The 18,619-nt window shown below is 37.2% G+C and overlaps 1 protein-coding gene across 7 annotated transcripts in view; it reads left to right on the top strand.

Moving 5' to 3' along the window:
• The window catches only part of LOC128986806 (protein sprint), a 368,727-nt gene that overhangs the window by 227,422 nt on the left and 122,686 nt on the right, over positions 1 to 18,619 (top strand). For 4 of the 7 annotated variants that reach the window (XM_054407332.1, XM_054407333.1, XM_054407334.1 and 1 more), the window contains one exon: positions 4,959 to 5,214. The exons of the other annotated variants lie outside the window; for them this stretch is intronic. In XM_054407332.1, coding sequence (XP_054263307.1) covers positions 5,027 to 5,214 — 188 coding nt within the window. In that variant the 5' untranslated portion in view covers positions 4,959 to 5,026. Of the gene's footprint in view, positions 1 to 4,958; positions 5,215 to 18,619 lie in introns of those variants that run through there. 7 annotated transcript variants of the gene reach the window in all.

Raw genomic sequence — 18,619 nt, 5'->3', positions numbered from 1 at the left:
CTCTTACATGGTTGAGCTAAACAACAGATTCATGTATAAAAAAGGTCACTTAACAGTTTATCTGCAACGCATTATATTTCAAGTGGAGGAGTAGCTTGTGTGGAATTTCGGAATGGGCCCAGACCAGGACCAGGCACTCGAAAAGGTTGAAAGTTAAAGAGGCGGAAGCCATCCGTCTGATAAAACCCACTCTATCGCTTACGAAACATCAGATCTAGCGGCTGCAACTCCAGTAGCCGTGAGCAGCAGAAGCTGGTAGGTGTAGTGACCTAACAGGTTCCCAGCTGATAAAACTACATCTACAGGGATAAAACTTCCGCGGTCGTGATATGTGGCGATCACCAACTGGGCTAGAACGTATCTGTCGTGGCAAAAGTTGGAAATCCAAGTTTATTCTCGTTTCTTTGGGTTAACTGTAGTAAATATTGTGCTCAAGTTGAATTCAACGTTAATTAATACCAACACTAACAAAATCTAAATGTCAACCTAAAGTTATTCCATTCACATCTGTTTATTCAGGCTAAACAAGCCTGTTGGTCCATTCATTGTTAATGCAAGACTTGGCGACCGTACATTTCCCTAATTGGGTTTGAGGGTCGTAATATCGACAAGCCCCTAACGATGAACAAGAATCACAATTTTATCTTAAATCGTGCTAACGAAAGACTTTTAAGTAAAATAAGAAATATAACTTGTCGGAATGGTACTCTGCTCATTGTTTGGTTTTTATTAGTTTTCTAAAATAACTTAGGCTACATTAAATCAAAACAGATTTAAGAGGAGGTTTGTATAATGGAGTGCAAGCCTTGTGGCCGTGGATCAAATCCCAGCCATCACAAGTTACTTGAATTAAATATGTGTAGCCGATTGTTCCTTGTTTACCATGAGAAAAGAGGTCTCGTAGGCTACGATGTCCCTGCATTGGGGATCTTCCGAGCGAAAAGCCATATTTATAGTTTTAAATTTGAAAACGCAGTAAGTAGGCCTATAATAAATACAAATAGCGCTTGCTTGTACAAAATAATATTTATTATGAACACCCGCAACAAAAAAACACAACTTTCACCTCCATTGTTGGCAAACAAACGCCCACTCAGCACAAGGAAGAGGACCGTTTCTGCGTTCTTGCTCACCCTGTAATTTGCCGCGCTGGAGGCAAAACCCGTCTATAAACAATCGCAGGTCACGTGGTCCGGTCCGGGAGGTTGCTTGCGCAGCCTACAAGGTCATATTGCGCGAATCTTGCGCGGTGTTGCCATTTCGCTGCGTACTGGGATCCTGAGTTTACTGATGGATGAATGGTGACAATTCAGTGGAACTCGCCGAATTGACTGGAGCTACTTAAGAATATAACAAGCTTAAGCATACAATTAGACGTTAATCCTCACTTGACTCAAGACTAACAATAAATCACAAAGCTTCTCAGTGTACCATGTTTTCTACAATTTTCACCGGATCTTCGTCTAATCTCCAAGTGTCTCATTTTCATCGCGTTTCACCTCCGGTCCAGGCTATGTTCATGTAGCTGCACTGTTGCATTCTCCTCTTACTTACCTCTTACGATAGTGAGAGTGTCCAATCACCCATGCGACAGCGCAGCTCGCCGTTTATGATCCGTAATTCCAGTTCTCACTTTGATGGTTCTAGCGTGAGCTACTTTTGAAAACGAGAGTAAAAGCGATATTGGTCGGACGTTATGTGAGTGCCTCGCTCTCCAAACAATACAGGATGAGTGCTTTGTAATTGGTTTCTTAGTGCCAAAACGGTACAACCTATATGCATAAATTGTAATTTATAAGTTTAACGAAGTAGAGTAAGGATAATTAATTTTTATCTGTTGTGCATATAGGTCGATTAGTTGTATATATATGGGTCGTGGCTGTTGTAATGAGAAAAGCTATCGACTTATATCCTAAATGTGTGTAAGTTAACCTCCCGCCAGCTATGTGGTAATAGGGGCCTCCGTCCGTGGTTTGAAACCCACTTAAACCTGTTGGATCGCCTACTAAGGATCAATACAGAAATAGCTATGGTGAAGAGAATTTTATCTATACTATAGTACTCCATTCCACCAAAATCCTTACTATAATAATTTTGTAATTCAATTACCCTAAAACTATAAGCTTACACAGACGTATTACGTTAAAGAATCAGCAGTAACAGCCAAGCCACAAATCTTAAACGAAATCGCATTTCTACTTCCACAGAGATAATAATATCAAACGAGAGGAATATACGACGGAGTCGGACGATTTAAATCCCGAGAGCTTCCGTAAATTGGTTCAGACGAGGTAATCGAGTTCAGTTGTCGTTGATTTTCGAGAGGGAATTTTATCAAAACGATTCTCCAAAGTCCACAAAAAAGTTCCTGGTTTTCATCCTCGCCCGTGTCCAATTACGAGAATTTGCAACCCCGGATAACGATGTTAGGCAAATCAGGCAAACGTCGGGACTCACGGTCAGGCAAGGCGAGGCTTCAGGCGGTTTGCCTTAATTTGTCATAACCGTAAACGTAATATCAACAATTGTCTGTGGACGAGTCCTGCATATCAAGTGACTAGAGAGGAAGGTAGTGACGTGATCGTTATATGCAATGTCAATGGTTTTGCGGTTACTTAGGTAATTTAAGGTGGTAATACCCGTTATTCAAGTACTTAATAAATAGGAAGTACAATTTCTTTTCATGTTAGTAACTTAAAGAAGATGGGTATGATCAAAAATGCATTATATTTTATTTCTTTAGATTGTAAAATGTAGGGTTGTTTATAAAAGAAAACTATTTATCTCAATGGAAATTAATCTTGGATAGAGCTACGTCAGTATCGTATTCCAAAAAAGTAGTAATACGTCTGGCTACGCCGTGAACTATATTGTATTTTCTGACGTCGGTCCGCAGCTAGTATAAAGAATAAAACGTGGAACTTGTGTCCTGGAGTTTGGTGATCAAATCTGTATGGTTTTAAGCTATGCGAGTATGCCTTGTTCTGATAATTCGCAGTTTTACACCTATCTAAGAAGAATAAGGACTGGTTTAGGCGAGGAGAACCTTTCTGAAACAGAACTTCTCACGAATAAAGCTAGCTATAGTTAATTTTTAGTAACAATTGTGTAGTTTCCCAAATCTCAGAATATCACTATCACCACAGTGGACAAAATCAGATACCAAACCCAATTAAATCTTGGTATTTTGATCTCTAAAATATATAATCGCCTATACGTTGACTTCTACATCACCATGTAATCGGCGTAATAATCTAATAGGACAGTCACACAGGCGTGCTGTACCCCCCGTTGTCCCCTCTTAGCCCCCTCTATATTCTCAAAGACCCCCCTCTGTCACAGTTCGACTGGTCTATTGTCGCCTATGCAAATCATACGTCCGTCCTGACTGACACACGCACACACACACACACACCGGCACGCGCAGTGCGACAGCTGTTACACCCGCATACTTTAAAAACCCTCCCCCAATTGAAACCATCCAAGTGCTTTGGTAATTTGAGGTTGGTTGGACGTCGAAAGTACGTATTCATGATTCTAAATTATCTAATGCATGATCATTGTTTGATAATAGAACAATTATATGTAGTCAATGGTTTGATCTAGATTGTACAAAAATATTTTGAAAAAGAATCTTCAAAAAATGGTACAAGCGAATTTATGAAACACTGTAGTTTTAAAGAATCTTTTTGAAAGTTTGTATATTCATAGTGGATCGTGATTCTGACCTTGAAATTAAATTTAGTAATTCTGATTAACGACTTTTTTCAAACTATCGCAAAGTAAAGAAGAAGAAATCCCTTTCCCCAATTGATAAAACGCGTATCTTTGTCTACCTTCATGTTCTAGTGTAGTCTATAATCATTCCCCGCTATCCCATCCGCCTAATTTAAAACCTTGGTAGGTTAATTATAGAGGAAAGGAAATACGAAATAAAATCAAGTCGCAATAAACAGTGCTTAACACCGGAGTTAATTCCTCTCTCCAGTTTAATTGGTTGTAAATAAAGTCTACGAAAGTAAATCCTGAGGCGGAACGGAACCTGTAGGCGCGCAGTGTTGCCACGTTTGTTAAGTTGAAGTAGGCGCACAAGTGTATTTAAAATTTTATTTCACAATACTGCTAGCCAACCATGCTGATATTTGTAACCGGCAATTAACATTGAATGTATTGCTTGATTGATGTTTAACAAAATTTACCGGGGGAAAATTCATCTGTATCGGGATATTTTTCTTCACAAAGGTGGTAACACTGTGGCAACAATGGACCGCTACTCGTGTTGCAATGTCCGGTATTGTCAATGCACGTGCTGACAATACAACACTGATGAAATATACATACTGGATGTTTGGTGTAACGTTACTCCGATCTTATCTGGGTTTCCACGTGTTTTAAACCTCCATTGCACCAACTCAGTTGGGTTTAATTCGTGATTTTGCCTTTGGTTTTCTTCGAACAATGTAGGCTACTTTTTTTTACGTTGACAGACGCTTGTTGAGATGTTTTTGTTATTTTCTTATCCACGCTTCTTGAAAATCTATCCGTACTAAGACACGTACCGCAGAATAGAAGTAATTTGAAAGTTTTACTATTACCTATCGTTACTCGATGTAGTATTGGTTTAATTACTATAGGTCGTAATAATAAATATCACCGTAATTTAAAACCACTTGTTTTACAACGCTTCAAATTTGTACGAGTAAATTTAAATAGAAGTTGAATCAAGAGTGTTGGTCGCCGGTAATCATGTGATGACTTGTTTCTTCGTAAAAAAATCGTAATGATACAGTACCATGCTGTTCTTTAATTCAGTAGAAAATTAGTAAAGTCTACATTCTTCAATAAAATCCCAAACACAACATTACACATCCTTAAAAATCTATTGGAATTTCGGGGACCAACACTCTTACATTTCCCACTGAAATTACCTCATTCACCAACAACAACCTCTCTCTTAGCTTACACCTGGAGATGCAGTGAGTGAACTAAAGTGTTGTGAAGTGAAAATGTTCTAAAGTGCGAGGCGATGTCGCCTCCAGCCATCAAGAACAATGAGACAACAGACAACAACAACATTCTGGTGATCAACAGGAACAACAACAACAGCAACAATGTGCTGAAGCAGCTCCGGACCAACGGCAACATCGCCGCGCTGACGCCCACCATCAGCAACTGCAGCAGGCGATACGCGGAGATTGGCCATTGGAAAAACAGGTTGGTACTTTGATATTAAAGGTTTAAACTTCACTTATTACTTTTTTGCTTTGATTATTTTCTTCGAAAATTTTATGGTACAAAAATTGATAATACAAACTGTAATAGGGTATGGTAGTGGTACTGTTGATGAATAAGCTGCATACTAGGAGGATTAAACATTAATTCCACCTAGGTTGCATACGATTGCCACTAAACTGGTGTGCATTGTAAATTTATTTCCTTAAGGGTATATTTTAAGTTTTATGTTCTTTTCTATAAAAAAAAGAGTGAATGGTTCATGCTTATAGAATGACTAACATAGTTTTCATGTTTGAGTATTTCAACGGTTCATTGGCGGATTTAGATCCATCAGGCATTTACCATTAGACCTACTTCAATTAGGCCTATTTCCATTAGGCCTTCTATTATCCAAGCTATAAAATGAAATGATGGTATTCAGCTAGCCTTCTATGAGGTGTGAGAACTCTATGGAGTAAAGAGCAATCCAACACTCGTCTCTTCAAACCATTAATTCCCTCTAGGACTAGAATTTCTCGAATCCGACCCGACCCAATAAAGCGTCTGAGATATTTGCCTTGTTAATTCAGTCCAAACACCGTCTGAGACAAACAAAGGGGGTTTCGCGAGTTTTAATTGCTACTGCGACTCGTTCCAACGGCCAGCCCCGAGCGAAGAAACTTTGCAATGTCGCTCCTTTATAAATGTCACTTTTTCTGCGTTAAGATTTTTAAGAACGTTTTTCGCTGCAGCTTTTACCACATAGATGGAGTACACTATTCTTTTAATTCGGCTTACTAAGATTTATTCTTATAGATGATTTACTGTAATACTGTATAGACGTATAGACGTATGGCCGCGATGTAATGGTTGTAGTGCTCGCCTTCAAATCTAAATGTAGCTGGTTCAATTTCAAGCGAGATTGTTTCTGAACTCTGATATCCATTTGTAATTAGGCTATCAACCAGACAACCTCTAAACTAACATAAGTTCGATATTTGGTAGTAACAAGGCTAGGACTCGAACCGTTCTATTACGGAACTCGTACAATTGTCAATTTCCAAGATGGACTCAAAATAAGGTCAAACAAAATTGTTTCTAGATATGAAATGAAAATTAACTTTGTTTTGCGTCACCGAAGAGTAACCCATGATGAGTAACCGCTGCTTAATATATTTACTTGATTAAACTAACTTGGAATACAAAATTCTTAGATATAGGCCTAACACATCGAACGAGGGCTACTATCCGAAAATTACTAGGTTTCGTAAATGTAACCGATGGGACTATTCGGTCTGTTTGTCTTTTAGATTAGGCCCGGTGCTAGCTTATAAGCCAGGTGTAGGTGGCGTGGACCAATACACACACATTAACCCCCCTCAATAACCCCCCTACAATAATGATCCGAATGTTGAATGTCGTGCCATCGGCCACTGGTGGCGTATATCACCTGCAGGTGCGCCGCGACGTGCAGGACTGGACCCTGGGCATGTAATGGTCAGCACCTGGCGTCGGCTAAATTACGTAGTTTGTATGTAAAGGCTAGCGATGTTGGTAGCATTGGATGCATTCAAAGTCGGAAAATTAAATGATTAACTAATTGGTGTATTTTATTTAATGATTTATTTTTTTAATAGTGCCCAGGAGGGAAAATTATCTTAACGTGTTTCAACGCTGAAAATATCTAATCTTGAGTTTAAGTTGGTTTAAACGCCCCATTTTGCTAACTAACCTTGAATTAATATTGAATATTATTTATATTTACTAGCTTATATCGTAAGACGATAGTAATCTTAATAGCAGATTCCAAAGATTTTTGAAAAGGTTTGTTTTAGGATTGTCATTATGTTCCTTACATGGGAATACTTTTATAAACACACAAATGCAATAATATCACTTTTTAGTGATTATTACCACAAATAGTGTTTGCTATATGTTTATGTTTATTGCTTTTTATACGTTTATCCACGTCATTGGCACTTTTTACGATTGTGCAAAGGAACAGACCAAACCCTGGCCATGTTACTCTAGGCCTTAGGCCTACATTATAAATCCGTGGATGAGCGGATAGTATTTTGGATGATAAATTGTTGGATGTAGATTAATTTGGTCTGTTTGATCATCTATCGATTATGAACGATCGAGGTGCCGATTATCGATATACAACTAGTCTGTGATAAATGCCCCAGAGGATTAAGGAACCAGAGCAATGTAAGCGTCTCAAATTGAAAAGTGCGACTCTTGTCTCCTTTAAGCTTATGTCCCTCATCTCATTTTCTCCTTACCCTGGTGTATTCAACACAATTAATAAAATATCCTTTATCCTTACATAATTTTTCAGAATCTGGAAGTAATAGCAGTAGATGAACAGTAGGGGAAATAATCGTACATTTCACTCTCTGTTTATACAGACGATGTCTGGTTAGTGTGTCCGGTCGCCAGCCTCACCAAGTACCTATACAAGGAAGAGAGTGTGAAGTTCCCACGGAAGAGAACTTCCCGTAATGATAACATTAACATTACGTAGAGTTCAGTTATCACTCTTACTATGTGATTGTTTTGAACTAGTTATGTTTGGTTGGAACATTTTGTTTTCTATTTAATTAAGTGAGCTGCATTAAAATTTTATTTTTCTAGTTTCCAGTGTTTGTAACTACCCCGTGAAAAATATATTAATTTGTATTATTATGGCTGAACTGTATTTTGGTAAGGAAGGTTAGGCTAGTAGAATTTTATTTAACCCTCTGTACTGGATCCCCCAGTTTGAATCCCGCCGTTGCTGAAAATTTCCAAAGACTGTTCCCAAGGTGATGATGCCGTGAAAAAATCTTCATATACACTTCAATGTAAAGGTCCAATTACGTAGGAAAGACATTGGATGTATTCAAATAGCAGTATTCGTTTAGTTTATATCGGTTTGCACACTCTATTTTTAGTTGTTAGCCTTGTTTAAATTGTCAGCAAAAAGTGGTGTTAACTCCAAGGAAGTCGGATTCATCATTAGAAAGAACGATCATTACAGTAATCGGCAACAGTTAGTCTAATGGCAACCGTCGCAGATGAATACTCTTCGTCATTGTCATTCGACGTTTTGGTGTCAAGGCTAGCTGAGAACACGCTACACGCTTGGTACTTTATCAATTATTTATATTTTGGCAACATACAATTTTCTTAAAGAGTGAATACAATACAAGGATAATATTGTTTAAACTCTGACGATACAGCGGTTAATTATTTTTGAACGATATTTTTCTTCGGCAAAAGGAACGACACACCGTAAGTACACAGTTACACACAGGTACACAGTTCTTACACAGTAAGTAAGATAACTTAGGACACAAATATTATATCCATTTAACACATTTTTAACCGGGTTAAATTTCAACTAGGAACTAGACTCAACTAGCTGTTACCCACGGGTTTCAAACCGGTTGACTTCATAAGTATTAATAAAACTATTGATTGGTTAAGTTAAGCAAAACGGAATACAGCAATACAAACAAATAATCGCAATGATTTTAATAGGGTAATAAATTGAAAGAATAACAAACAAGTAATTACAACTGAGGTATTATTAACAATACGTATATGGAAAGTTCCCCTTAGAAAGGAATTACGACCTCAAAGTGCAATTTATGAAATAGTGGATAGTTTCTCGTCATGACGAACATTTTAAGTAAGTTATGGTTTATGGGGGTGTGGCTTGTAGTTTTCTCAAAAGTTCATGGGTACTTTGGAATTTATATATGGATATCAAAATGATAATGTATAATGAATTATCAATTAGATTAATTATATTTTTGTAACTGATAGTTTAGAAATATTGAGTAACAATTCTATTTCGTTTTATGCAGCTCCAGTCCCCCAATAAGCTACGAAGACAGAAAAGATCGTCTCGGCTTGTTAGTTTTTATGACACTCTTTATCTTTACTTCCAAAAGAGGAAACTCAACGGAGTTTCCCCGACGCGGTAAAATCAGTTTTGTGGCACTTTTTTTTACCAAAACACTTAAATTTCAACAATTTTCCTTTTAGCGAATTTCCCTATCGGGAAGTAGCTATTACCGTAGGTGGCACGGTAAGACCTAGACCCGGGACCGATTTACTTTTTCATTTTGATGTCCCCAGAAACACCATTCGTTCAAATTTTTATATATGTATATATATATATATATATATATATATATATATACGTCCGTGAACGCGATATCTTGAGTAATTTTTGTCCGATTTTGATGAAATTTGGTTTAAAGGTGTAAAGCGGGATAAACTTGAATGAGTTCGCGAACCAGCACGATCGGACCATGGGAACGGGGATTTACGGGGGGTTTTATGGGGTAAAAATTGGTTTTTCTCACTTTTGACCCTCAAAACACAAAATTTCCCGATTTCTCTTTAGACCTTTTTAAAGAGCTTAAAAAAACAAATAATTTAGTATATAAAAGTATTTTTGTTCGATTATTAGTAACGAAGAAAATTAAAAAATTGTAAATTTAAAATTCCCATGTTATTCTTATGGAGAATAATGTCAAATCTTGTAGTTTGCTTGTTTATGGATATATTTTGATCACACTTGGCAAATTTATTTATTTTGTACTAAGCTATCAATATTTTACTCAAAAACACACTTTATTAGTTTCCTTGTAGCAGCAAACCTAGGTACTCGTTAAACCTAATGTTATTAAAATATATTTAACTGAAAATCAATTCAGACAAATGGAAATTCGCTTAGTCAGCAGGTTTGCTGCGGCGGGGGTATTTATTATAAAAATACTTTCGCGAAGTAAATTTCCTTTTAGTTTAAAATCTTGTTAATTTTAAAAATCAACTAAAACCTAAAAAGTAATTAAAAGTGTTACTAAAACATAAGTCCTACACCTTACTTAATTTAACAGATTTTACAGTGTAGTTCCATTCATCACTGCAAGCAATCAAACAGCTGTGATTGTTCCACGGGACCCATTGTTGCGTTGTGACGTCATCATTGTTGTCAGCTGATTGATGAGATCGTGCCATTGATTGGCAGTTTGGTGGTGTAAAGAACACATTAACTAAACAATGTCCTAGCAACTTTATTAAACATTACTAGTGGTTATAATAGGGTTGTAATGGAATGTTCAAGGCAAGAGAGGAAATGCAAAATTGCAATACTTAATTGTGTTTATTTTTCAAGAGCTTAATTTTAAATAGCTTATTTCAGGGCATACAACGTGTTTTTCAATGGTAAATCTATTTTAATGTTCTTGTTAATTAGACTAATGTATTATTATTTTACGACATCTTTAAAAGTTTCATTAGGACATTTTAAACAATCTGCAACTACTTTATAAAAAAAATCTGCGTCTCAATTTGTTGCTAAAGCTGTTCCATTTCCAATTGTAGTAAATTTCATCCCATGATGTATTATTTGTAAGATGCTATAAAGTGTAGTATCAGTTTTACTTTTAGTTTTGCGTGATTAAGTTGTGTAAAAGGGAAATGGGATTTTACCGCAGTTGGTGTCTCAGTTTATTCTACAAATATGGTTACAGTTTTTAGCTGTAAGTATAATCACAAGTATATCACAAGTATAAGAGGCATTCGTATTAAAAAACTAAAGCGACACTTCTTTTACTTATTTATGGTTGTGCTCAGTATTTAGTGGAAGTTGTGTCCAGTTACTTGGTTTTGTTTTCACTTTCCATTCCCCATTTTCCAGCTCCCACCTTTACCCTATATACAGATCTCATGGTTATTTACCAAGTTGGCGGTTTTATGACACTACTAACCCTCCCTCTCCAGTTTTGTCGGTCGCTTGTTCCGAGTTTAAAAAGAAATAAGGGCAAAATAGAAGGGTCGGTAGTAAACTTTTTGTTAGGGTTGGTTACGATTATACAGGGATTATTGTACTGTAGTTCTTACTATAGTATTTTTTAATTATAATTTTATTGTGGAAGTGATTTTTGAAGGGATATAATGTACATTATTATGTTGGCTGGAAACAATTAGATTTTACATAATTTTTTAACATTCATGCTTGTATCTTTGGAGAATACGTTGGAATTTACGCTGCTTATTGTAATTTTTTACTAACGTGATATGTTATATTTTAATTCTTACTTCTCTGATGGTGAATGTTACATAAATAATACAGATTTTAACATCTCGTCGCAATTTTGCAGCTTGAGTTGTGATGTAGTCTTATTATATCTAGTCTCCTACGTGTATCTATAATAAACGTTAGAGTATTCCGCCGGGATACAATACATAATTTGACAATTTAAATTTCTGTAATAATTAAGGCCGGGCGCACACCTGATGCGGCACGGCACGGCACGGCGCGACGATTTGCCTTCAGGCGCCTTATGCGACTAGATTTCTATTATTTCAAATGGGGGTGCCGCACACATCATCGGGCACGGCAAGGCAAGCCAAAACAGAGCCGTACGGCGCTTTGTTCTGCCTTTTCAATTTTCGTCTTTCGGGCAAAAGGCTTGAGGCAAAACGATGTGCGCATGCGCGAGGATCGACACCACGTTCAGCGCAGTGACAGCCCCTGTCAAAATCAGTGTGCACTTTCAACGATTAGTAATTATGATTTTTTCCGGATCTGCTCTTAGTTCTGCAATGAATGGTTTCAAGTTCCTTTTTTGGTTGATGCGATGCACCCACGATTCTCTGTTAGGGAGATCATACATTCCATTCATTAGGTACCATCATTGACTATATAAACACAACAGTCAATGGTACCATAAAGCAGCGATGGCAGCAGCCTCTTCTTCGCCTTCTGCATCCATTCTCACAAAATGTGTAGTACAAAGTGTCACAAAATTTACAAACAACCTCATAACTCACAGTATATCACTTTAACTGAAACCATGGGATCGACCATGTGAGTGCTCAAGTCGCCTTGCCGTGCCGTGCCGTATGCATCTGAAATCTCCATCGGGCACGGCAAGGCGAGGCAAAGACGTCTCGCCTCGCCTTGCCGTACCGTGCTGTATCAGGTGTGCGGCCGGCCTAACACTATCATATAATCCGCTCGAAAAAGTCATGTTTTACAACTTCGCTATCAATTGTGTTACTTATTAAGCGATTTATTATGCATTTACGTTTTATCAATTTTTTACAAAAATGTTTCCGCTAGGGATAATAATCACTTGTTTAATAAAGCTTATCGTTTATTTAATACCACTACGGTCCTCATACATAATCATCTTTCCTATGAACTAAGACATTCTTATCAACATGAAATTTTAAATAGATCTATAAATATTTACTCTGAGCTGATGTCAAGGCAGGGGTTTCAATTCATGTTCGTCATATTCCTAGGAAGCTCGTTTAATGATTCCCTCGTATATAGACACCCTTGTCTGTTGTGTCATCACAGTACAGCTGATTCCTCTATATCAGCGGCGACTGACTCATGTACGCGACTACGCGCTACGTGTGACGCGGCGTTCCGCGAACCGCGGTCAAACTCGTCCAAGGCTCTTTTTAATTGACTCCACATTTCGCTGTCTTATCTCTTTAAGGCTTTTCGAAAATATAATTCACATTAGAACGATTAACAACAGGTTGTTCGAGTTACTATGTGTGTGCTGAAGAACAATGTTTGGTCGTTTAATTCGATGTCATAGAAGAAAGTGGTTTTGAATTTAGTACTACGAGTAATCAATGGTTGAAGACCCCTAGTTGAATTCAGGTTAACAATTTAATATCGAAGTTACTTAGGTTTTAATTCTTCTAAATTAAAAGTAGTATGCATTTAGAAACAAAGTATAGTAGGCTTTATCATATCATGATATTCTTTCAATAAAAACACTTAGATTACTTTAAAAAATTGTATATTAGGGAGAGTATAGTGCCCTCATTTCTATTTGTATTTTTATTTCATGCTTGTTGTGTTATTGCAATAGACTTTTTTATAGCCACCGCTACCTAGCAAAGACTTATTATTTTTGCTGATTCCTATAAATATTTCTTCACATAACCTATTTTGTAGTTGTAGTTGTGTGCATTTTGTCAATAGTTTCTCAATTTTGTATAGTGTGGTGAAAAATAGCGTTCGTACCTAACCTAGGGCCGAAAGGGTGTTGCAGTCTCGATCGTTTAAAAATTCTCGACTTCGTCTCGAACTTACTTGAGCCAGCGAAACCTCATTTTCGGCCCTAGGTACGAAATATACTATTTTGTAAACAATGTAAGAAACCATTATTCTACTCATTTGTTGAACATCCTGCCATTAATTTATTATATTTACCTATAGGCCTACCTCAAACCTTTTTATACTTACAATACCATATATTCATGAACGTGCACACCTTCTAATTATTATTTTATTCTATTTCTTTGTAAACATATTTCTACTATCAATCTATCAATATTTTCAAAATTACAAACAAATTTACAAAAATAATCATTGTTAAATACACAAAGTCACTCCACAGGTCCGAGTTTAATCGATACGTTTATTCAGTCCCAGTTAATTGGCCAGTCTGTTTACACATGAATAATGAAAGCGGCGATCAGGTTACAAGTTTAATGAAATACGCGGAAACTGATTAAACTTGTGACTGCTTTTGAACGCGTGCGAATCTGATGTTGATATACCTAATCACTTTGTGAAACTGACTCTTCTAACTTTGTTTTGTGCAAACTTCCTTTGCCTTTCACAGATCGCTTACATGTTAATAATGTAAAGAGAAAGATCAACTTACAAGTTTTGTGTAATATATAAACTTACGACTGCTTTTTATCGTGTGCGAAACTAATTTTGACATAATTAGTTTGTGAAACTGACTCCTCTAAAATAGTTTTGTTCTAACTTCATTATACACATTATATTAGCATGAATTTCATATTTAGCCTACTAAGGTTCATTGTCATTCTAATTTTCCTTTTCTTTTCAGGTATGTCTATTTGGTTCAATATCTGATTCGTCTTTTTGCAGAACTGTAAGTACATTTTTTTAATTATTTAATCATTCGCTTTGCTTTTCCAAAAGTATTTAATTGAGCCAATGTTGAAAATCAAACAAACGTCAGCTACGATGTCTATATGCTACTTACATCCTCATATCTGAGATAGGCTACTGATTGTTTTAGGTTTAGACTGAAAATTTTCCATCCAAAAATGGTAAAACTAGGTTATTAATAAAATAACTCCAGGGCAACCAAACAACAAATAACTGATGATTCAACTTGTAATTGAAGCAAGGAAATCTTGTAAAAGAACTTTTTAGCCTGATGATAAATATATTAATAAACCACCCTCACGCTAACTAAAATTCTCATAGTGCAATTTTGGATCCACAATCCACCATTTCTAACCATTGATAAGATATTGATCGTTGACATCGATATCCACATATCGGAGACAATTGATTTCACTTGAAACTGTGAGTGCAGTATCCGATTTCATGATCGCTCTCTCTTGGTCTAAAACATGTTTCGACGTATCCTTAAGTTGGTCGTATTTCAATTCAGTTACCAATTATATGTTTGGCTGTAAGTAGCCGAGTTTGCTTATTTATGTCCTTTCAGTGGCTGAAAATCGTTAATAAATCTTTTAAGTAGTCGAACTTAAAAGGCAATGGGGGAAAATATTTTTAACCTACGATTACCTAACAACAACGCAATCGGAGAACTCGAGCTATATACTGTATATTTACCACAAACAAATTAAACTTGTTTTCATAAGCATTGCAGTGTTGTATACAATATCTATACAGGATGATGATCACCAAATATTATATATGTATAAATAGCAACATACACACACACACACACTGTGAAGTTCATGGACGTCGATGCGACAATCGTAGAAGACAAAGTCCAACAATTAACTCAAGTAATTGGCGTGGACGAGCGGTACTTCCGGTAACAACTGGGACAGGAAATGCGCGTCTCTGAACGCTCTTGTGCATTTTCTTTTATGACGATACTTCGTAAGGCCCCGGCCACACGAGGCGGTTTAACCGCGCGAAGTTAAGCCGCGCGAAGTTAAGGGGTTCGACAACACATTGAATCAAATGAGAGTGGCCACACGAGGCGAAGTTTAGCCGCATGTGCGGTTGAGCCGCGACATGTCGTCCCCCGACCGTGCGAAGTTAAGCCGCGTTGGAGGGGATGACACATGCAGTCTTATGAGAGTGGCCACACGATACGGTTCGACCGCGCGGCAGCCGCGCTTATTGGAGATATTCTTCGGACATTTCCAGTGGTTTTTGAGTTTGTTTTGATTGTTTATTACCGGTTGTGTGGTGTTCAAACAATGTTTGATATATACAAACTCCGAACTATGGTTTCTCATGTGCACGTAAAAGGTTTGGAACACAAAAAATGGGTTTTCCGTTATGAAGGGATGGGCCAAATGATTTATGTTAATATTTGGTTCCAGATCACCACAAGCTACTAATACACAAACTAACATAAGTGTTTTGTCCATGACTAAAAAGAGTGGACTGAACTATTTAACAGAGTACTGATACTGGGGAAACCCAACAGGAAGCGGTTCATCCGCCCCGTGTGGCCAGGCACTTCGCGCGGCTTAACTTCGCGCGAAGATAAGCCGCGCGGCATAGTTCAGTTCACTCTTTTTACTCATGGGCGAAACACTTATGTTAGTTTGTGCATTAAAAGCGTGTGGTGATCTGGAACGTTAACATAAATCATTGGGTCCATCCCTTCATAATTGAAAAACAATTTTTTGTGTTCCAAACCTTTTACGAGCACATGCGAAACCATAGTTCGGAGTTCATATGTATCAAACATTGTTTGAACACCACACAACCGGTAAAAAATACACAAAACAAACTCAAAAACCACTGGAAATGTCCGAAGAATATCTCCAATAAGCGCGGCTGCCGCGCGGTCGAACCGTATCGTGTGGCCACTCTCATAAGACTACGTGCACAGACAATATAATACTGTAATGCTACGTGTGTCATCCCCTCCAACGCGGCTTAACTTCGCGCGGTCGGGGGACGACATGTTGCGGCTCAACCGCACATGCGGCTAAACTTCGCCTCGTGTGGCCACTCTCATTTGATTCAATGTGTTGTCGAAGCCCTTAACTTCGCGCGGCTTAACTTCGCGCGGTTAAACCGCCTCGTGTGGCCGGGGCCTTAAGAATCGTAAAGGATGTTGTAAAAGCAAGAATGACACTGGAAACTCTACTGGTAGTTTCATATTAGGTACATTTAAGAAAATTAAAATATAGTTGGTACTTTGGAACCTCAACTTAACCCCTTTTGTATGAAGTATAAAAAATATTTTGAAAAATATGTAGGCTACTACGTATTTATGCAATATTAAAATCGTCGTGAGTCCTCACAGGTTAGAAAAATAAATTCCCAGTTACCAAGCAATGTCTATCTAGTTTCTAGCCAATACAAAACAACCCTTATTTCTCCACATTTCTTATATCTCAAGTGGATTTTTCTCCCAACAAGTGATCCCTCACGTACACGGTGGCTCGGATCCCACACCCCATCATTACCGACTCCCGTCAAGTCAATCAGGGGTGTGCGTGTGTATCTAGACCCCAGCGCCCCTAGCGGCACGTTCTGTCAACCCCAAAACCAAACCCTCGTTTGACATCTCCGTGACTCAACATACTCCAGCCTCATTATTGACAATGAACCCAGCACCCATGTATAGAGTGAATACTCGGATAATGTGTAGTGGGTTGAATCATTTAAAGCTTTTGTGTTTTACAAAAGTTATTGATCATGTTGGGTTACATTGTACAGTTTATAAGCCTTACACGGTTAGAACAGTGTATGAACAACTGTGTAATATGTTTTGGCGTGTTACTCTGAATAAGTATATTCGATGAACAAATAATGAAAAATAATCATTCACCAATGAGTTTCGTTGAACAAAGATTTACAAACTGACTCAGATCAAATTAAATATTTAAATTAGACTAATATAATCTACGTATATCGCATGATGATGTGTAGCCACATGTTGTATTGAGTGTACATTTAACAACGATTTGAGCTAAAATTGTATACAAAATAACGTTTTAACACTAAATTAACTCTGACCACAAACAGTTTATAAGGATATTTCTCTAATCTGTGCTATTACCATTTCAAATGACGCATCATAAACATTTTTTATTCTTGACCTAGTGGCACTGATCAAGATTACAAAATTTGTTGACCAAATCCTATTGTTTTTGTAGTACAATATCACTAGGTGATAATAATAATGTAGGATGTAATATATATAAATTTAAATATTTACTTTTCCACACTATCCTTGAGGAGTAAGATTATACTCATTCTTGATTACAAAGAACGATAACGCAATAATACTAATCAGGAAACGATGATGGTACATAAAAACAGGAGGGGAGGATCTCAATAGGCAATAGACAAAAGCACCTACTCGCCTACACCCTCGGTTTGTCCTGGAGACCTTCTCCTGTGACGTCCTCTAGGCCCGCAGGTGCTGTGACAGGTGCAGATCGCATTCCAGCTGTTGAATATATATAACAAATTGATTACGTGGCTGACTTTTCGAAGAAATTAGAATATCTTTGATCGTGTAGCGGATGTTTTGGGGGCAATTCCATCCACAATAACTTACGTCTCAAATGCAAGTGGTACATCTGTGCTTTGCAACGGTTGGGAATGCAAAAGAGAACAAATTTGTGGGTATTAAATCTTGTTTAAAAAAGGTTGCAACCATCGGTGATTAGAATCGCAAATTTAAAAAGACATTTCAAGTAATATTTTTCTATTTTCATCAGCAGCAGCTGTCTAAACGAAAAACATAATAATTGTACATAATTGTCATTGTGGAAAAATCAATCTTTACTTCTACTTCAAATTCTGAATCAAAATATAAAAATGCCAATGTCTATGTATGGTGCACTAGTTGATGCCTACACCTATTAATAAACAGTGCCTACCCCTGTTACATCTTACAACACGTGCAACAGGTTTATATCTTACAGGCTTATAACAGGTCGTATGATTGGTTGTTCATGGTTGTTGGTTGTTTGTTTTTATGGGATTTTTTCTCAACCGTCATTTTAATCACCCTCTGGTTTTACGTGATAAAAAGATATGCACTTCAAAGTTTTACACAGTTTTATGAATTGTTAATTTAGGACGTAATTTAACTACTATACTTTTACTGTGGATCAATTTACAAAAAATCTGCTAAACCTCTTACGAAGGATCTGGGCGGTGTTCGATTTCCTAATGCCTGATTATTTCGGTCCAAGGAGCATTTGCCTAATTCTAAGCAGGATATCCTCACATATGGTGGGTGCGCAAAAGCCAACCTGGCCTACCACCTACCTTGTGTCCCTTAGTCCCCAATCTCGCTAAATATTACTAAATTTATATTTTAAAATAATTTTACAAGTATCTAGTTTTCACCTCTTCGTACCATATCAAAACTAT

Source organism: Macrosteles quadrilineatus, unplaced genomic scaffold, assembly GCF_028750875.1.
Source record: "Macrosteles quadrilineatus isolate MER2022 unplaced genomic scaffold, UCM_ALF_1.0 Scaffold_2__2_contigs__length_208266976, whole genome shotgun sequence".
NCBI classification, from domain to species: Eukaryota; Metazoa; Arthropoda; class Insecta; order Hemiptera; family Cicadellidae; genus Macrosteles; species Macrosteles quadrilineatus.
Note: the sequence above shows the minus strand (reverse complement) of the source record. Positions and strands in the feature narration are given on the sequence as shown.